General features: G+C 42.3%; 1 protein-coding gene across 1 annotated transcript in view; it reads left to right on the plus strand.

Annotated features, from left to right (window-relative positions):
• The window catches only part of ETV5 (ETS variant transcription factor 5), a 57,159-nt gene that overhangs the window by 12,804 nt on the left and 22,306 nt on the right, over nucleotides 1-22,049 (plus strand). The window contains exons 6-7 of the mRNA XM_020888309.2: nucleotides 15,102-15,231; nucleotides 16,133-16,420. Of these exons, the coding sequence (XP_020743968.2) occupies nucleotides 15,102-15,231; nucleotides 16,133-16,420 (418 nt within the window). The remainder of the gene's footprint in view (nucleotides 1-15,101; nucleotides 15,232-16,132; nucleotides 16,421-22,049) is intronic.

Genomic DNA, 22,049 nt, shown 5'->3' on the forward strand with positions numbered 1-22,049 from the left:
AAGTCTGTAACATTAGTTCTAAGAGTCCTTGGGGCGACCTTAGGAATGAATAGGTAAAAAAAAAAAATGAGCTAGGGCCATTTTTCGTTTTCTGATTCTTCTTTTAAAATGCATACACTAGCCAATTCTTCCCAGGCTGCCTCTAGATTTTGTGCAGCTAACACTGTACCCCAGTAAGACTGTGCGAGGGGTCAAGTCACAGTGTAAGCACTCTGGACACACTTGATACGTTTCTGCCTTTAGGCGCAGCAAAGCTGTAGATAGAGGGGAATGGTTCTCTCGGAGGGGAAGACACTTTCCTTAGGGTTTGAGTTTCCTCCTGTCACATTTTTAAGATGAATTTTAAACTTGAAGGTAAAATTTTCCACAGTGATTACATCCCACGTCAAGTATTGTTGCTGCTTTAATGCCAGTTTGGATGAGAATCAAATGAATTGGGAATAAATTATAGAAGGGCTGTTAAAGAAGGCTTGTTTTGCATTTTTTTCTCTATTCTGGAGGATTTCCCTGTTACCCCCTTTCCTGAGGATGTGTTCCATTGTGAGCAGCCCGTCATGGTCGAGTCTGCTGTGGCTGATGGAAAGCCTCCAGTAGGGGAGGCCAGCCTTAACAGAGCTGGGAGAACAGGGCTCGCTCTAGGCCTCTCTCTTGATGGTGAAAGTTAAAGAAGTTGTTTATCATATTGGTGTCTCCACAGCCCAGAGTTTGGGGATGTGACACTCTGATGCAATTAGAATACACATACTGTGCAACATTCTCTGATGGCAGAGCCCCGAATCTAATATGCAAGCCCTACTTCAGTCAGAGTTGGGCCTCTTCTTTTCTAAGCTCCTTTTTCTCCCTTTCATTTCTAACTCTTCAAGGCCTCTGGGTTTCCATTTTCGGAATTCTAAAATAACAGCCCTAAATTGTTAGGATAAATGAGTTGCTGGAAGAAAAGGAACTACACAAATCCAAGCTGTTTCAAGAATAATGCTGAAGTGTGGCAAGAGTGTGAACTTGAAGGAAGTAAATCTGAAACTAGTTCATCTAGGTAAAAAAAAGCCAACCTATCTACTACCAGTGGCATTAGATTATCTTCCCTATTTGAGAACACCCGTTTTCTGTTTAGAAATGACTATTTGAAAGATGCAGTTTTGTGCTGAGGACATGTAACTGTTCAATAATAGGTCCTCTTTCTGACCTGCAGTTCCCTTCTGTAAGTCAGGACATCCCTGATTTAGTACATTCGTCCAAGGTGGGTTCCTCTTACTAACATGACCACTTCTTTTGGGAGGATAAAAAAGTACTAAAGAGTCTTTTTTCATCTATTTTAGCCAGATTTAGAATAGAAACCCTTAAAAAAAAATTACCTGTCATTACTGTTAGTACTAGTAGAGGTGAAGAAAAGATAAGGCCAATATCCTAAATTCCAATTAGAAACTGGTCCTCCTAGTCGATAACCAAGGGCATGAGCAGTAACCTCCTTACCCTGGCAGACTCGCCCCTGGCCCACAGGTCCCCCGTGAGGACTCCTTGGCCACTCAGGCTTCCCTGTGCTTAGCCCATCACTTTGACCTCTTCCCAGCCTCTCCCAGCGTTTTCAGCCCCTTGCAGCAGAAGAGGTAACTAGATGGCCTTGAGGACCTTCCTAGCCAAAGCTATGCCCCCTGCCCACCCTTTAGGACTTGGGCATCTTCCTTGACTTGGGTCATGATTTTTCCTCTCTGGAGTGGGGAATAACGAGGTAAGGGGAACCTGGAGCACCCCTGGAGACTAGAGGACCCCACACACATTTTGAGTGGTCAGCCTGGGTGGTGTGGGGTTGCAAGTGTACATTATACAGTGACCTGCCAAACTGATTTCCATGGGCAAAATTTAGTTTTTCATCTTTGCCCAATGGTATTTCAGCCAGTGGTTGCTGTTGCTGGAAGAGGCAGTGGAAGAGGAAGGAAACTTGGTGGGATGATGTAATTAGTCATTGAGCTGGGCCTAACAGAGGCAAACCTCCAAATCACCCACCTCTCCTCCCCATTATATGAATTTACTGCTGCTGCTGCTAAATCACTTCAGTCGTGTCTGACTCTGTACAACCCCATAGATGGCAACCCATCAGGCTTCCCGGTCCCTGGGATTCTCTAGGCAAGAACACTGGAGTGGGTTGCCATTTCCTTCTCCAGTGCATGAAAGTGAAAAGTGAAAGTGAAGTCGCTCAGTCATGTCCGACTCTTAGCAACCCCATGGACCGCAGCCTACCAGGCTCCTCCGTCCATGGGATTTTCCAGGCAGGAGTACTGGAGTGGGGTGCCATTGCCTTCTCCGATATGACTTTACCAGAAAACATAAACGTGCGTGCATCCTAAGTTGCTTCAGTCGTGTCTGACTCTTGTGACCCCGTAAACTGTAGCCCACCAGACTTCTCTGTCCATGGGATTCTCCAGGCAAGAATACTGGAGTGGGTTGCCATGCTCTCCTCCAGGGAATCTTCCAGACCCAACTCATGTCTCTCTTTTTTTTCCCAACTCAGGTCTCTTATGTCTCCTGCGTTGGCAGGCGAGTTCTTTACCACTAGCACCACCTGGGCAGCCTCTAGAAAATATAAACATTCTAGTTCAACTAAGATCCCAACCTAATAAAAATGCCCCAATAAAGCCCTTTCCTATAAAGTATAACCCCCTTGTCCAGTCAGTTCCTCTTTTCCACAGAGAAATTAAAATCCCTTTATAAGTAAAACTGCCACTTATCTTTTCCTGCTTTTACCCTAGCAGCAGGGCTTTGTTTGGAGGTCTAACAGAAGCTACAACCTGGGGGCTCCTGAAGCTGGAGCTCTGGTATCTTCAGAGCTGGAGTTCTCTAATATATTAATATCTAATATCTCCAAGATATTAATATCTTGTGTCATGTATTTCACATTCCAGGGAACAGTAAGAGCATAAAATACCATAACACCAGTCCCACCCAAGGAGAAGGCAATGGCACCCCACTCCAGTACCCTTGCCTGGAAAATCCATGGACAGAGGAGCCTGGTGGGCTACAGTCCATGGGGTCGCTAGGAGTCAGACATGACTGAGCGACTTTTTCACTTTTCAATTTCATGCCTAGGAGAAGAAAATGGCAACCCACTCCAGTGTTCTTGCCTGGAGAATCCCAGCGACAGGGGAGCCTGGTGGACTGCCGTCTGTGGGGTTGCACAGAGTCAGACACGGCTGAAGCGACTTAGCAGCAGCAGTCCCGCCCAAACACAATTTAGCAGCATGTTACTCTCCAGAGCCAGTATGAGCATTGCAGCTTCTTGTCATTGAAATACCAGCCCCACGTGAAGCCTTTCCCCCAGAGACAGCAGCATTTGGCAAGCCCAGTACTTGTCAAGGACACAACCTAGACCCGTATCACTCTTGTCAGCTTGAGTCCATAGCAGAGATTTAGGGTCATCCCTGATAAACAAAATGGAAGAGGGGCTTACAGAGCATGGTTTTAACTTCATGGTATCAATTCTGTTGTCTAGTTTAAAACCCAGGTGGGAGACATTCTATCAATAACTCTTAATTCCTGTCTCCCGGGAGAAATTCCACCGCCTTTGCAGGTGACCTCCCAGGAGTTTCAGATACTGCTCTCTACTGATGCTATTTATACCTTTTCAAAGTTGGGCCATTTTTTTCTTTTTAAGCTCCTTTTCCTTCCTTTCATTTCTAAACTTGTATTCAAGACCTCTAGGTTTCCATTTTCAGAATTCTGAAGTAATCTCATGTCCCCGCTAACCCTGTTTTTCTGCCCACCCCATTTGTGAACTGATAGGGGTCTCTCTGGAGACAGTCTCCATACCTTTGTTAAAATTTTTTATTTTATATTGGAGCATAATTGACTAACAATGTAGTGTGAGTTTCAGGTGTACAGTGGAGGGATTCAGTTATAAATATACATCTATTCTGTTTAAAATTTTTTTCCCATTTAGTTTATTACAGAATACTGAGCAGAGTTCCTTGTGCTATACGGTAGGTTCTTGTTGGTTATCTATATTAAATATAGCAGTATATACACATCCAATTCTCAGTTTCCTCAGTGGTTTAGCAGGTAAAGAATCCACCTGCAATGCAGGAGACGCAGGAGACTCGGGTTTGTTCCCTGGGTTGGGAAGATTCCCCTGGAGGCAGAAATGGCAAGCTACTTCAGTATTCTTGCCTGGAGAATCCCACAGACAGAGGAGCCTGGCAGCTCCAGTCCTGTGGGGTCACAAAGAGTCGGACACGACTGAAGTGACTACTCATGCATGCACACACACGTGCATTAATCCCAAATTCCCAATGCATACCATCTTTCAATTAAGTGCCTATCATTTTTTATATAAACTCACCAACAGTGTTCCTGGACTTACATTCCCCCAAAGGTTCCTGCCCTAGAATTTCCAAGTATTGATACTTGATATAACCTCATTTACTCTTATGAGTAAGAGAAGTGTCTTCTTCCCTCACCTCTTTTTCCACTGTAGCAAGACCTAGCTCTACTTCTACAGGTTGTTATTTCACTCTGGTATTCCACAGCCATCTTCATGCAGAGTCGTCAAGATTCAAATCTTGCTCTTAGGTTGTTCCTGTTCCAGTACTGTGTAATTCTAACCCTATTTGTTGGATCTGATAGCCTTTTCCCATAGTCCATGTCACGATAATAAGTTCAAAGATGTTTTTCTCAAGCCGACCATATCACCCCAAATTTCTAGCTCTAAATCATGAAAAGTAGAGTGGGGTTTTTTTGTCCACACCCCAATTCCCGAAGCCTGTCTTCTGCTGACTGTAGGTTTTTCCCTCAGCATGGAAGAAATCTGATTCCTGGCACCAGATGTTCTAGGAACTAGCTTTATCAGTTTTTAATTTGGCTCTTGTGTTATTGTACAGAAGATGGCATTGGCCATATAAGGAGGACTTCCATAGTTGTTAATTGATGAATTCTTCTACTTCAGGGTTGATTCTTTACCCTAGGGCTGTGAGATATACCACCAGGGTAATTAATATTCAGTCCTTTGGTCCTCACTGAGAAACAAGGAAGTAATAAATTGGAATAATCAACACTATAATTCCCTACCGCCATGATTAATCTCTAGTCTAAAACCCTGATTATTATTGTTACTCACCATAAACCTTGTAGTTTTATTTGATTTCTTAAACTATGTAAATTTATTAGTATGATGGGAAACAGATTACTTAAAATCTTGAATACTATTGCTGTGACAATCATGAAGAGAGCTTTTCCTGTACCTACTGATACTAAATTCTGTCCCAGAACAGAAACCTTGCTTTCTCCATGTAGAACTTTGCCCAGGACAAATATAGCTGTTCTTGCTGTTTGGGATTCAGAATGAACCTACCCGGAAATCTCAGCCCCTAGATGTGGTCTGCTCACCCAGGTGTTGGCTGTACCAGACATTTGTCATATTTCCCATGAGTTATATGGAGAGCTTTTCCAGCCCAGAGTCCTGCTGCCATTCTTGATTCCCAAGACAAATGCACGGATTCCCCAAGCCAACAGACTTAACACAATTTAGGTCTTAAGCTCCACTCTTTTCTGATCCCTTATCCTAATAAGCTAGGTTGGGCCAATTGGAGCCCCCAGAAACTCTTGTGCCTTTCTCCCTGCCCCCAGGTGCTCACAGCACCAAAAGACCAGGTCACCCATTTTCAACCTCTTCTCTGGGCACTGGCCGTGCTTAACCTCTTTGGGCAGAAGGAGGCAAACCAGCTGCTTAGAGGGAAGCATGAAGGAGAACATTGGGGAAGAGAACTTTCATTCCTTCTGTCACCTGCACAGGTTGGTACAGAGTGCCCTCCTGAGGACTCAGGGGATGAAATCTGAGTTGTCCTGTGTCTTCTGGTTGTGTTCTAAACCTGTTATGCACATACATTCACAAGGAGTGGACATTCTCCTTTTTTTTTTTTTTTTTGCCAAAAATGCTTTGTGATCTTGAGTTGAGCTTCTGTTTTAGTTCCTGTTAAATGTGTTATTAATGTGTATACGGAACTGCTGGTCGATTTTACTTTTGTTACTATTTTGTCCTTATGTAATTGCGGTCTTTTTACCCAGCAGCTGTAGAGGTGGCATGGACAGTCGTCATGGTGATAACAGTGGCAGTTTATTTTTCCCTCTCTCGGGTGTTCCCTTCTCCTTTCTAAGTGGGCCAGGGCCAAAACAATATTTGAGAACCACTGGCTTAGATGTTAGAGTATGACAACATTTGTCCTTGTGTAATTTTAGATTCCTGGGGCTGTATTATCCAAACATGGTAAAAGGTACAGATAAACAGGACAGTCTTCTTCAGGTTTGGTAATAGGCCAGGGGTGACTTCCTTCATGTGTAAGGGCATGGTTTTGAAGTTGTTAGCACGTCTGCTGACCTGTTTAGTCAACCATAAGATAGGGTTTTTTTTCCTCCAAGTATCTCAGAGGAGATGATATAATAGCCATTTTATTGATTTTTTTTTTCAAGACATACTGCTACATTTACTTCATTTCTCTATATTTTCTTTCCAGGTTATTGGAAAGTTGCAAGCTTTATCACATTTTACCCCCAGATACTTCAGTGTGCATCTCAAAAGATTGAGGACATTCTACATAGTCTAAGAAAATTAACTTTTATTCAGTAACACTCAGAATTCCCCAGCTGTCTTTTACAACTGATATCAATATTGTTTTTGATCTAGGATTTAAGAATTGTACATCAAGCTTATTGTTACATCTTTTATCTCGGACAAGAATGTGCCCACCTTGCCCTCTCCCCCCCAGTAACACTGACTGTTTTTCTTTTTCTTTTTTTTGAAAAGTCCTGGCCAGCTGTTTTGTAGTTGACTTTTTTGGATACATATTTAATGGATATATAGAAACACAAACACACAGAAATGCTGAATTTAGGCCTGGAAATTCCCTATGTTGTGGGTTTTCTCACCTCATATCCATGTTATTTTGTTGACCTTAAAACACTGGTGAAAGAACAGAGTGAGTCAAATGGAGAGGTTTGTGCATGTTTGAAGAGAAGGCTTTTGAGGGACTTACAGTTTTTAGCACAGCTTACTAAATAGTTGATTTTTTTTTACTATTTATGGGTTGTTTTTGCTACATTCAATTTTTTAATTTATGCTTACAAAGGTTAGCACTGTCAGATATTAGAGAAAATGGCAGTCCCACGTATCTCCACCAATTCTACTTTTAGAACTTGTGCCCCTAAATTTGATAACATTTCAAATTTTTATTTTTGGAAACTGTTGCCAGGCAGAAACAGTGCTAACCATCCATTCAGACGGGTTTGAGCATGTCTCTTATTTGGTTTAGAAATCCAAAAGGCATCCAGATATTTTTCCAGATATTCTTTAAGTGCCAGAACCTGTCCACTTAATCTCCCTTGAACCTCTTTTGGTTCCAAGAACAGGGAATTATCTCCTGTCCTTGTCATTTGCTATAGCAGTTATAAGAAATACCAAGATTAGGAATATGTTTTATGTTTGAAATGGTTTCTAATCAAAGTATTAGTAAACTACAATAAAGACTTACTTCCAACTTCCAGTAATATGGTAGAACTTAAATAAACTTCAGCCTGTCTATCCTTTTCTTACTAACTGGCTGTCTATGGTTTGTCTCAGAGTTTGTCCAAGGAAGGCCAGCACTAAGGAAAGTCAGCAGTATGTTGGAAAGTAGGTCTTTTGGGGTTTCTTTGTATGCAGAACTCAAGGGATACCACATCTAGTGACCTAAAGCCCCCTCTGGTCTTTGGCAGTGGGCACCCTGACAAGTTAGGAACAATCAGGGGAGTAGAGACCACACGTGCTCTATTTTGCCAACGTCATTTTTAAATTGACATGTCCCTCTGCCTTCTTGCCTGGTATTCTACTCACTGCCACAACCAGAGAGCAGTACAGGCAGGTGTCTCGGGCTCCCCCTGCCACCATTCTTGGAACTACACAGTACGTATTCCTTACTCCGGAGGAAAAGGAGGTGAGGTGGTAGTGGTCTAAGAAAGGAACGGTGACCCAACGCTGGTGGCAGAGAGAGCAGTAAGCTGAGGGATGAAGCTTCTTTGTAGGATTATGGCTCTGGGAATCCTCAGAAGTCTCTCAACCATGGCCGTGTACATCTGCACCACATTTGTTTACAAGTGCTGTGAGAGGCTCTGGAGACATGGCTGGCACTGGGACATAACCGCAAGGACGTGCCATGTGGAGGCAGGTATTAGTGTCCTGGTCAACTTCCATCATGAGACACAACCTTCCGTGTACAGTAAGATCATGGCTGTCAGGCATAACCAAATAAGGTCTGCCCTGAGGTCAGGCCTGCACGCTGATTTGGGACAGATGAGTCTGCTCTAGATGAAGGTAATGAAAATGAAACTGAAGAAGGTGGAGAGGAAAACCCCAAAACAAAACCTAATAGCAACACCTAAGAGAAGCAGGCGGAGCCTCTGTGTGAAGCCAAAGAAGTAGGACTGGCTTAGTCTCGCCCCGGTCAGACCACAGTATAACTGATCGGCAGTTTCTTTAACACTCAGTATCTATTACATAAATGCTGTACGTATTCAAAATAAAGGCTGTGGCAAATTGAAACTTTGACAATCATGAGGCACCAAAGGAAAGGCTTATTAGACAAGGTGGTTTTTGTCTTTCTAAAAAAATTCCTTTTGACTCAAGCTGTCATTTATTGTAACATTCAACAAAAGTGTTTTCCTTTGTTTTGCTCCTCTGCGCTGCAGTTGTGAAGTTCACTGCCAGCACTGGCATCATAGCTGCCTTGGACAGAATCCACAGGCCTGTACTTGTGGGCAGGAAACAGATTTTGTCAGAGGGAATTATTATTTCTCTTGAATGGGTTAGTTTATCTACTTTTTTCTAATTTGAAACAATTGGGTCATTTCTTGAAAGACTGCTTCTGCACCATCACAGAAGAAAGATTTTCTAAAACGAAGAAATCTTAGTGTTAACTCAGTGGTGCTGTTTGACCAGGACAGGAGCTGCCTTTTTTGGGGGCCGGGCCCCAAGGCAAGTAGGATCCTAGTTCCACAACTAGGGATCAAACCCTCACCCCCTGCATTGGTAGCGTGGAGTCCTGACCACTGGACCACCAGGGAAGTCCCAAGGCTGTTTGTTTAAATAGAAGCAACTGAAATAATGCATAACAAGAGTAGCTTGATAAATTTTCACAAATGGTACAGGCATTTAGATCAAGACCTAGAATTTATGAGAGTGAGGAGGCTCTACGTGCTCCCTAAAGAGGCACTACCCCTAGAGACAGGAGTAACCTCCATCCTGACTTGGAACACCATAGAATAATTCTGTTTCCTTTTGAATGTTATTATAAATGGGGTCATGTAGTATCTGGCTTTTAGGGTTTTTGTGAGAGTCCCTGTTAAAACTTGATTGTAATTTCTTCATTCTCATTTCTGAGTACTGAGATTTTGTTTGGGATTATATTGAGCCTATAGATAAATTTGAGAAGAATTAATGTCTTTGTAGTATCAAGCCTTCCAGCCTGTGAACTGATGTATTCTTCTATTTATTTAGAATTCTTTGATTTTCCTCGGGGTTTTATAATTCAGTTTAGCTACCTTGCATGTCTTTTATTAGATGTGTTCCTAGGTATTAGATGTGTTCCTGGGTATTTGATGCTATCTGTTGCTATAGTAAATGTATTTTTTTAATTTTACATTGTTTAGGTTACTGTGTATGTAAGTCATTCTTTTTATGTACTTGCCTTGTAGCAAATGATCTTGGTAAGTTAGCTTACTGATTCTCATACTTGGTGGATACTTTCATATTTTCTATGTACCCACCTTGGAATAAATGAATGAGTTATTTTTCCTTCTCATTTTTCCTTTTATTCATTTTTCATAACTTACTGCACTGGCTAGGATCACAGGCTTGATGTTTTATCATGGTGTCAGATAGAAAAATCTTCCAAAGAGTTTCCTAGTAAGAAAAGAAACTATGAAATTAAGTTAGTTGATTTGTGAACATCCTGTCTAAATTTTAAATGGTGCTGTGGTGGTCTACAGAGAAATACATTGTACTTTGTAGTGCCTGCCCACGGATGTAGACATATCTTATCAGCCAGGCAACCCATCTTTCCTACCCCTGACAAACGGAGACTCTCATTTGTGTATGGATCCTTAACAGTTCTGATAGTCAAATAGAAGTCCAGAGAGCTCACGCACAATGTTCTTGTCTCAGAGGTGGCATTTAGGAGGAAATTGTCAAGCAGCAGCTTCAGGAGGGGTGGGGCATTTGGGGGTGCATGATGGTATCCACAGCAACTGTGTGGCATCTGGCTGGTCAGTGACTGGCTGTAGATGCCAGGTCTTCCACAGTGCCTGCAGTTATCTGAAAAGATTTTGATTAGCTGGACAATAGAAGGGGGAATGAGATCTTACAGATGGAATACTAGGATGGGAGGCAAGGACTAAGAAGTAGAAACCACTAGAATCAAGAGATGTTAGTTGCAAGTAAGAGTGAGGGAGGGAACCTGGGCATTTGGGGAACCTAGAGACAGGAGAAAGTGTAAGTCCTTGAGTGGCTTCAGATGTGTCAGGCATGTCAGCAGCTGGAGAGTGCAGAGTAAACACGAGGATATAGACCCCGAGAACTGTCAAATAATGTTCTTCTGCTTCTCTGGTGTTGTCTTCTTTCTCCATCTCTTTCCCTATTTCTTTTAATCCCTTTTTGATTTAGTTCTTTTTTCTCAGATTCCATTTGGGAGGCAATATAATGGAATGACTGACAACTGATTGGTATACTAACCACTTAGAGCTATGAGACTTTGGCAGTTTACCTTTTGAGCCTTGATTTTTCTTATCTCTTAAATGGAGACAGTGAAAGTAGCTTTCTCACTGGGTTTGGAAGATTGGATAAAATAATGTTAAGTAAACTGGCCACAGCCAATGAAGGGATCCGTCTGGTTGCGTCTTTCTTGGTCTACCTGGTTCTTTTCCAGAGGTATTAGTTATCCATTGTTCTTTTGTTCTAGAACACTTTCTCTTAATCAGGTGTAGTGTGGTATTTTTGTTGTTTTCATTGAAAACAGGGTTTATGTCCTCTTTTTGATGAACATAGTGGGTGAGTGCAATATCGCCCATTTCTGTCAATGTGGTAGATGACCGAGATGACAGTTGGGGGCACTCTTCCTTCCTTTCCTCTCCAGTATCAACAGCTTCAAGACCTCAAGCCATTCCTTTAACTCCTTTGGGCTTCAGGGTTCTTCTCCATAAATGTAAAGGCCTAAATTAAGTGGACTATGAGACTCTAGTCCAACTCTAATTACATTTATCGGAAGATGCTAAAAGTCAGATCCCTCACTAAATTATGCATGCCATGAGGAAAAGGACCACCATGTCGATTTTGTTTATCAGCATATCCCTAGCACCTTCAGGAACCTGACCCATGGAAGATGCTCAAAAAATGAATCAATGGATGAATGAATGAAAGAAATCTTTGCGATAAAGAAGGTGGCCCATATTTGCCAGAAATTGTTCATAGGACATCATTGGCTTTATGGGTCCATCTTCTGTAACTGAACTTAATTAAACTCAAGTTTTCTATTGTAGAAAATGTCTATCAATTCAAATAGTCAAACAGCTTTTTTTTTTTTCCTTAAACTTCTTCAGGAGTTCATGCTCCTCTTCTAATTGCGATTCATTGCCATGGTTTATAGTCCTCAGTCTCTGTCATGGTTTAGTAAGTCACCTGTGAGAAGGTAAGCACTCTACTTTTGAAACCATAGTGTATGATTATACAGCATCATAGCACCATCTGCAAGGTGCCGTGCTGTTTTCTTTATTTCTCAAGGCAGCATCATATATCTCATTTTACAAAGAGGGAACAGGTTAAAAGTTACGAGCATTCCTTGGGCTTCTACTTTCCTACTTAAAACACACACATATGACTGTCAAGCTCTTTCATACATCCTCTGACCCAGCAACCTCTCTGTGGAGGCCAAGCCTCCTTCCTTACCCCTCACACGGCCCCTCCTGGCTTTCCTGTCCGTTACCTGTGAAACTTCCAAATCTCATTCCTGCCATATTCCACTCTCTTCTCCCTCCTTCGAATGGTTGACTCCCAAGGGGGAAAAAAAATAATGACTAACATCATGTCTAGCCTTGAAAGGCAAATGTGGACCCTGCCTTCAAAGTTAACAATTAATTGGAAGTATAACCCCTGAATCTTAATAGAGATTGAAGGGAAAGACTGAAGGCAAAAGGAGAAGAGGACAGCAGAAGATGAGATGGTTGGATAGCATCACTGGCTCAACAGACATGAGTCTGAGCAAATCCAGGAGATAATGAAGGTCAGGGAAACCTGACGTGCTACAGTCCATGGGGTCGCAGAGAGTCAGATGCAACTTAGCGATTAAACAACCATACTACAGACTGGGGAGCTAATAGACAACAGAAATTTATTTCTCACTGTTCTGGAAGCTGGAAGAGGAAGAAGTTTGAGATCATGGTGTCAGCATGGCTGGGTGAGGGCTCCCTTTCATAGACTTGTGTCCTCAGATACCTCTGCCCTTGTGATCTAATCTTCTCCCAAAGTCCCCGCTCCCTAATATCACATAGGACATTAGAATTTCACCGTATTAATTTGGGAGGTTAGAACAATCCAAACCACAGCACTCAGTTACTTCTTGAACTCCTCCTTTGGATAGAGAACATAAGATTCCAGGTATAGGACAGTTATGGTATGATAGAAGGTACCATATAATGTAGAGCCAAAATGGTGTGGTACACACTAGGAATGCCATGTAGATTTGAGAAAATTAAGACATCAGAATTGGGCTTCCCAGGTGGCACTAGTGGTAAAGAATCCACCTGCCAATGCAGGAGATGCAAGAAACATGGGTTTCTTCCCTGGGTTGGGAAGATCCTCTGGAGAAGAGAATGACAATCCGCTCCAATACTCTTGCCTGGAGAATTCCATTGGCCGAGGCACCTTGTGGGCTATATAGTCCATGGATCCTCAGAGTCAGACACAACAAGCACCCACAGATATATACTGTGAAAATGTCAAAAAGTTTCTGAAGCCTGAAATGAGAAAATTGAACAATGCCATTACTATTTACTCTCCAAACTTAGGAGAAGTGATTGTAAATGATTTTCTTTAAAAAAAATCAGAAAAGTACTTTCTAGTACATGTAACTGCTGCTTACATTGGGGCATCATCACCAGTCCTCATTATCTTGCCAAAACTTTTATGACAGAAAACTGGTAAGAGGAGAAGCAATGACCCAGGAGCAGTGCTGAGAACCAGGAACATCCCCTGCACACCCGACTCTCCCTTCTCGTTTACCAACAACATTCTAACAAGAACAAGTTTAGCCATTTTCTGTGTCTGAATGTCTGAAAACATTTGATAGCAATTGAGGGTTGGCTGCCATGATGTCACCATCAAAAAAATCACGAGAGAGACTCTAATGACTTCTAAATATAATCTGCCAGTTCCGAACTTATTTTGTGTGTTCGGGAAAAGCAGTTGGCGTTTTGTAGGAAAGGAATTATGAAAACCTGCCCTTGCCAGTCAGTCACTGGAGGACTTTGCTTTATAAATTTGTCATCTGTGATCAAGTCTTCAGTCTCATTTGTTAACTTCTGAGTCCAGAATTCAGGGTTGGAGGAAGCACCTGAGAGACCAGTTGGCAGGAAGATTGTTCAGTCATAGAAAAGAATTGTCATTTCACTAATTATGCCTAATATAAATCACTAAGAAAACCAAACTTCTGGAAGATGGCTCAGGAGTAAACATTGAGTGCAACAGAAAAATTCGGTGGGTCACCAGAGCACTAAGCACTGTTAGCCATTTAATGAGAACTTTGATCCAGTGGATAACAGCTAGTAGGGAAGCTTAACTCGTTCCTTTCCCTCTCCCTCCCAGACACCCGGCAGAAAGTAGCATTTCTTGCCCATAGCCAGAAGACAATCCTTACAGTACAGTGTCTTCTAAGAGTTTGCCCTTCTACTTTGGGTAAATAACCCTCTTTAAAATGAGTTAGCCCCGAGATACATTTGAAAAACTCTTAACTCCTCTGCCGTCTCAGCATCACATACGGAATGTTCGATCGACTTCCAAACAAAGCAGCAGCTCTGTATACTGTCAATTTAGGAAGAGTAATTGGCACCATCTGTGAAAGGATTGGTTATGAGCGCCTGCCCTTCCTGGTAGGGCACTGGAAAGGCATGAAGCAGACACGAGCATGGAGGTTTTCCAGGCCTCCCGTATGCAGCTAACCTCTCCTCATTTGTGGTTTGGGGTCCATTGTTGTATTCCTTTGCTTTTGAAAATTTGAGTTCGACATGTACACACTGCTGTGCTTAAAGTGGATAACCAACAAGGACCTACTGTGTAGCACAGGGAAGTCTGCTCAATGTTGTGTGGCAGTCTGGTTGGGAGGGAAGTTTGGGGGGAGAATGGATGCATGTATATGTATGGCTGAGTCCCTTTGCTGGGCACTTGAAATGATCACAACATTGTGAATCTGCTGTACTCCAATATAATGTTTAAAAGTTTTTGAAGTGCCCCTAAAGATTGGGTATTTCTTACTCAGAACTAATATTTAGAGTTGCTTGAGGAAGGACTTTAAAATCATATTTTTTAAGTCATATTTAATTTATATATACACCTCTATTTTTTTTTTTTCCGCCATGGCAATTTTAAGCCTTAGATAAGCTAACATGTAATGTCTACCAGTATATTTTTGGCTGTTTTGTCCTTCTCAGAAACCGAGTTGTTCTTGTCTGCAATCCTTGGTATTCTTATCGCACCTGTGTTTTTCTTGAAGCACCATCACCTACAGGATCTTTAAGGGCTTCAGAGCCTCCAGGCAGTGGACCCAACACAGAAAAAGTTTGGGTGGTGGGGGGGGTTAAAAAAAAAAAAAAAAAACAGCCTTGGCTAATTTAAAGTGTCAGATGATGATTTCTGACTTTAAAGAACTTTTCGTTGGTTTTAGATGGAAGGCTCTGTGTTAAGTGTTTGGCTTCCTCTGGCGTGTGACTGGACATGAGTTCCAAGAACAATCAGCTAAAATAGGGTTTGCAGAAGGAAGCATTGTGCTCCCTGTTAATCACTGTCCTCTCTGTCCCTCCCCTCATCCCTCTTCTGATTTCAGTGGTGCTTCATGCCCCACCTCCAACCAAGATCAAACGGGAGCTGCACAGCCCCTCCTCTGAGCTGTCGTCCTGTAGCCACGAGCAGGCTCTTGGTGCTAATTATGGAGAAAAGTGCCTCTACAACTATTGGTAAGTGGAGCCAGAGAAAGGCTGGCCAGGAAGTGGCCGGCACGTTGATTGTTTCCAGTATTATTCAGCAGACGCTCAGCATAGCGCACCCGTCTCTGGTGGCAGTATAATGATCCTCTGGCTGTAGTCAGTCCAAATGGGCTTTGTCTGCATGTAACGTGCAGAACTGTTAAATCAGCCCTGCAGGGGACTGATTTCATGGGGCCCTGAGCCCTCCCAAGGGAAAGAACCCTGAATGCTGGGCTATTTGATCTGTGGCTTCAAGGGAGGGACTATATGCTCCTTCGTGTCTATCATATGTTAATGTGAACTTTAAGCACCAAAGAAGTAATCTTCACATCAGAATATATGAAGAAAATCCCCATGCCTGTGCCCTTTACTTAAGAATATCCAAGCCCCAGGAATGAAGCTTTAATTTTAAATCATTCTTTGCTCTAGAAGATAAACATAGATCTGCCTGAAAAGGGGAGGAGAAGCTTTGTAAAGTGATGTTACAGCAGAAATTTGTCTTCCAAAGGTTCTAGTTCCTGGGAACCCTGGAATTCTTGGGAGAGGGCGCCAGAAAACTCCCCCAGGACCTCATTTCTCCCCTCATCCATCCACCCCTGCACGCGCATACATGGAGAATTCTTTTAGAAAAGGGGAAAAAGGAAACCGGAAACTGAGGCTAAAATTATCTTTGAGAAGAATCACTAGAAGTGTTAAACAAGTCCCTGTGACGCAGTATGTTTGTCACTTTTCAGAGGTACAAATATTCCCTCGGGGCTGCCAGCAATTTAACTATGTTAATGCTGTCATTTCCTGGCAACCGTAGGCTGCAACCTCGAGTTCTGCTGGACCTGGTGACCACGCTAATGGCTTCATTGCGGCTAAATGGTTCCTTCTCTTTTTCTGTTTACAGTGCCTATGATAGGAAGCCTCCCTCTGGGTTCAAGCCATTAACCCCTCCAACCACCCCCCTGTCTCCCACCCATCAGAATTCCCTATTTCCCCCACCTCAGGCAACTCTGCCCACCTCGGCGGCACATGGCCCTGCAGCTGGCCCAGTCCCAGGTGTGGGCCCCGCCCCCACTCATTCGCTTCCGGAACCTGGACCACAGCAGCAAACCTTTGCGGTCCCCCGGCCGCCACATCAGCCCTTGCAGATGCCAAAGATGATGCCTGAAAACCAGTATCCATCAGAACAGAGGTGGGTGCTGATCTGGGCTTCCTTTACCACCTCCTCCCACCCCTCTATCTCCCAGGGAGAGGGGAAGTAGTAGTCATATTTACCAGGTACCTATAAAGTTCTCATTCCACTGAGGCATCTTGTGAGGTAGGACTACTAATAATATGAATATGACCTGTTTATATTATCACCCTGGGGCTTCCCTGGTGGCTCACTGGTAAAGAATCCCCCTGCAATGCAGGAGACTAGATTCAATCCCTGGGTTAGGAAGATCCCCCAGAGGAGGGCATGGCAACTCACTCCAGTATTCTTGCCTGGAGAAGTCCATGGACAGAGGAGCCTAGTGGGGTCGCAGAAAGTCAGACATGACTGAGCAACTAAACAACATATCACCCTTCTCCTAAGGTACTGCAGAGGGGACATAGATAGGCCTTGCCACACCCTTATGAAGTAGGTAAAGGAGAGGTAGCTCGTACTCTCCCCCATTGTAGAAGCAGAGGAAGGATGGACCTGCTCAGGTCTGTTGACCCTGGCTGAGGGCAGCTTCCCTGACTCCTCATTGGATACTGCCTGCTAGAATCACACCTTGGTTTATGCTACCCATAAATACTTTATTACCATTTTACTTACGTATTAGGTAAGATTGCTGAGTTATCAGAGGTGTTATTACTCATTTGATTATAATACATTTTCACAGTAGGGGATTACCTGAGGACTGTATTTTTAATTTTCTACTTTTGAGATAGAGATCTTGATTTCGCTCCAGGTATTTCTGCATGCTTAATAAGGTAATAGAGGCATCAGAATAACTTGTCCAAAGTCATTCATTCTCAGAAAAACTTCAGATGTAAAAGGAATCTACTCTGCAAGTACCAAACTTAACCTGTTAGGACCCAGCCTTTGAAGTTCATTATCTGTGGTATTCTAGAACTTTGCATGCTTGTGGCCTTCCCATAACACAGGATATTCTGGGGGCCTTTTTTATTTCAGTCCCTCTGGAATGAATTGATAACGTAGTTACCTGTGGTTACCAATGGCTGCAAGGTGGCGACTGTTGTTTGTCCTTTCTGCCTTTCTTGCTCTGCTTGGGGGAGGGAGGCAAGAGAGAAAGAATATATAAGTTATCTTCCTCTGGCCTGGTCCAACCCAGATACTTGCTGGTATCTAATTGGAGGTCGCTATTTCTAGATGAATGAAATGCAGAAAAAAGCAAGAACTCCTTTCTGGTTCCAGTTCCCTTCCCCCTTTGCGGTGAAAGTCACCGTAAAGAACCACATCATTTGTCTGGTTAGTGTTTATCCCTGTGCTGATCCAGGGGCCACAAATGGTATACGGGGCCTGAGGGGAGAGAGTGTTGACTGGGGGCTGGCTCAGTGGTGGGCCTCAGTTTCCACAGGGAGCCGCTTCATCTGAAGGAGGCAGGTACCTCAAAGTTTTTGCTAGTCACTAGCTTGTATCAACAGTTGTATTTCTTTAAGAGAATATGGAAATTTGGAATTTTAGTGTAGAAATCCCAGGGTTTTTGTTTTTGTTTTTAAAGCTGGCAACTAATTCAGATTTAAAACAGCAGTAATACTTTGCAGACTAAACAAAATCTCTGTGGGCAGAATAATCCCCCAAGGCCTGCCAGTTTGTGAGCTCAGGCCTGGATACCATTTTTATTTCAATAATTTCGGTTTTGTGTTTTTAAACTGTTTTTTCTGATTTTATGCAGAGATTATTAATTGAAGAGGCGGGTTGGGGTGGGGTATATATTTTGTATTTGAAATAATTAGCCAACTTTAACTTGTTATACCATATGTAAAGGAAAATCACTTTGTGTTAAATCTCTTATTCATATTTTCCCTTAATTTGTTTCATGTCCAGGGAGCCTGTGTAAACAGGTTGTGTCAATGGCTCACTGAACTGGGGGAGAATCTCCTATTACTAATTTTGCTGGTAGTTTTTCATCTTCCTACAGCCCTGGAAGATAGGATGCCTTAGTCTCAGTGATGGGGTAGGTTTGTCTCCAGGCTACCCGGCCTCCTCCCAAAAGGAGGACATTTGAACCCTGTTATTTGAGTGTCTGTCCTCAGGTATCCAAAGGCAGGAGCCAGAAAGTAGATATTTCTTTTAGGGGGCAATTCCTCCCTGAAATCTGCCTTCCATCTTGCACTCACCTCCCCTTACCCTCCACCTTTAGGAGTGGTGGGTCTGAAATCAAGACCTCACCCACACATGGAGTGATACTGAGATCCTTGAGAGAACTGAGGTGAAGGGCAGGTGCCTGGATAGATAAAACACAAACAAACACGGACTGTTGGGCTTCTATACCAGAGCACTGTATTATCAAATCTGAAGGTGTACTAGAGGAGTCCTCAGTGGGGGATTATTAGTAGTGTAGACTTCTTGCTCTACTCCAAAGATGGAGTTGTGGGTCTGGGGCAGGATTTGGAAATATTACTGTCGTACTTTGAGAAATCATGGTGCACCCCTGTCTTCTACCCCAACACCTATTCAGCTTTTTTTTTTCTTTCTAAGAATCAAGTGCCCCGTACTCAATTTTGTTCTTATTGTGCTTGTCTGTTATTAATGAGATAATGATATCTGTGTGATGCAAAATACACCAGAAACATGGCAAGTGATTTTGCTTGTAGATATAGGATTACACACAGAGAATGAGACAACATAAAATCTCTAGTCTGATTCTGGCTCATACTGTAAAGAATCTGCCTGCAGTGTGGGAGACCCAGGTTGAGTCCCTGGGTTGGGAGGATCCCCTGGAGGAGGGCATGGCTACCTACTCCAGTATTCTGACCTAGGGAATTCTGTGGACAGAGGAGCCTGGCAGTCTGTAGTCTATGGGGTCACAAAGAGTCAGGCACAACTGAGCCACTAACAACACAATAGAAATTGCAGTCAGGTATGATAAGCTTAGTAACTACATATTTAATAATTTATGCTTGCTTGAAAGTGGAGTAGATTAGTTAGTAACTGGAGTTTTTCTTGTGCTTTTAAGTTAGAGGGAATGTTACTTCAAAATTAGCCCCATAACAAAAATGTGGTATTTTGCAGGATAGAAGGAAATTAGTCTTATCTGAGATTTTCTAAATAGCTCTGTAACAAAGGCAAAATTTAAATAAAAACAAAAAACAAAAAAAAAAACCAACCCTATCTTACAGATTTAAAAAAAAAAATCAGACCTCAGAGCATCTAAAGGACTTCCTAAAAGTCACATAGCCAAATACCAGGTCCTACCTTTAGAAACCAAAAACATAAGTACCCCACTTTGGTTATGCTTAGAGGAGAGGGGTTGCTAACAATGTACTAAAAGCTAAGTAAGGGACCTTGAAAAATCCATTTCGACCTTGAATTTTATCTATTTCTTTAAACTAGCAGGACTTTCTCTTAAAACTACAAAATCCTACTTAATTCCTACATCATTTATCTAAACCCATGTTGTCACACCTTTATTTTTTGTTTTGCTGAGTGCCTTATTCCTTCAGTTGAGTAGAACAAGCTCTTTTGAGATTTAAAAACCATGATGTATACCCCTTTCTTTAGACCATATTTCGCTCAATATCTTGTCTTCAAGATATCTTGTTTATTGACAGTGACTGTTAGCTAAGACTATATAATCTAGTCAGTTATATTCTTAATGTTTTATATAATCAGTATATAATTCTTTTTGACTCAAAATTCGTTTTAGGAGATAAATACTCTATTTGAAAGCCACGATTTATATTCGTGATTTCCTCCCCCCAAAGAGGGAAAAAATGCCATGTAATTTGGCATGTTCAGACATGTTTCATTTATCCTTAAAGACCAGCTGCTCCTTGAAAAGGAGGACTGCTTCTCATTCAAACTTCCCACTCTCACAGGAGTTTATTGTGCTATTTATAATGTGTACAAAAATCTTCCTATGTTATGCCCATAGTACTGGCCAGATATGGAATAAAGAAAAACTGTCATCCCATCTCAAGTTGAGTCCCCACAGTTCAACTGAAGAGACTCCACTAAGAAATGCAGCATCTAGGAATTTTGGGAAAGATTGAAGGCAAGAGGAGAAGGGGGAAACAGAGGATGAGATGGTTGGATAGCATCACCGACTCAATGGACATGGGTTTGAGCAAACTTCGGAGATAGTGAAGAACAGGGAAGCCTGGTGTACTGCAGTCCATGGAATTGCAAAAAGTTAGATACGACTTAGTGACTCAACAGGAATTTTGAAATCCACTGCACGCTCATGTGACAGCAAGAAGCAAAAAAGCAAAATTTAAGAAGATACCCCTGATGGGGAAATCGTCTGCTTCAGGCTTCCATGGTGGCTCAACGGTAAAGAATTCACCTGCCAGTGCAGGGGACATGGATTCGATCCCTGGTCCTGGGGAGGTCCCACATGCCTCGGAGCAGCTCAGCCCCGTGCACCACAACTACCGAAGCCCACGTGCCTAGGGGCCTGTGCCCTGCAACGAGGAAGACCACTGAAATGAAAAGCCCATGCCCTGCAAGAGAGTGGCCCCTGCTCACTTACAGCTGGAGGAGGTTCTCACACAGCAATTTTTTTAAAAACTCCCTTTTAAAAAATCCTCTACTTCTTGATGCTCCCTAAGGGCATCAGTTATTGCAATAGCCTACCACACTGAAATGGATAGTTAGAACCCAGTCCCCAGAGTCATCAAGAAAGGGTCTCTTGTATGAATGGCCTATTTGAGAAGGTTCTGTCTGTGGTTGTGATCAAAACTTTAGAGCTTAGAGGATGAGCTTACATTTAATAGAAAACTACTTATTCCCTAAAGATGCTAAAGAGACATAATATATTCAGGTTTTTCTCTTCTGCTTCCTTTCAAGTCTACGCCTAATTGTTCATTTTTGTCCTTCACATTTTGTAGTTTTTAGACAGGAAAGAACTAGGTGGTGAGTCACACTTGTAGCCTGTCAGACACATGCCTTTCCATGCACTCCTATTAACAGTGTTCATCCGAAACTGAGTTTCATAGATGCTTAAAGGAACCTTCAGCAGACTGGGTAGTGTACATCTAGTCAGACATGACTTAGCAACTAAAAACAACAACGGTTCGAGTATGGGAAGTTTTTTTGGTTCTGCATCTTAAGAGGACTCATTTTCTGCATTTCCTTATGTTTAAAATAGGGTTGTTTTTGTTTTACCTTTTATCAAGCTGAAGAAAATTTCCTTCTATTCCTAGTATGCTGAGTTTTGTTGTGTTTTTTTTTTTAATATGAATATGTGTTGAATCTTATCAAATGCTTCTTCTGCCTCTATTGAGATCAAATGAATAGCTCTCCTTTGATTTTCCTATGTGGTGAATTATACTGATTTTATATGAAACCAATCTCATAGTCTTGTGATAAGCTAAGCTTTGTTATGTGTAATCATTTATACATTGCTGGGCTAGGTTTTCCAACATGTATTTAGGACTCTTGCATCTGTATTTATGATTGAGAATGATATATAATTTCCCTTTCTTATATTATCCCTGTTGGGTTTTAGCATTGAGGTTATTCTCACCAGATGAGTAGTGATATTTTCCTTTCTATATATTCCAAAATAGCTTGTATGAAATTGAGGTTTTTCACTCCTTGAAATTTTGGAAGAATTTACCAGTACAGCCATTGGGGCCTGATATTTTCTTTGTGGGAAGATTTTTAA

This window comes from Odocoileus virginianus, chromosome 4 (assembly GCF_023699985.2).
Source record: "Odocoileus virginianus isolate 20LAN1187 ecotype Illinois chromosome 4, Ovbor_1.2, whole genome shotgun sequence".
NCBI lineage: Eukaryota > Metazoa > Chordata > Mammalia > Artiodactyla > Cervidae > Odocoileus > Odocoileus virginianus.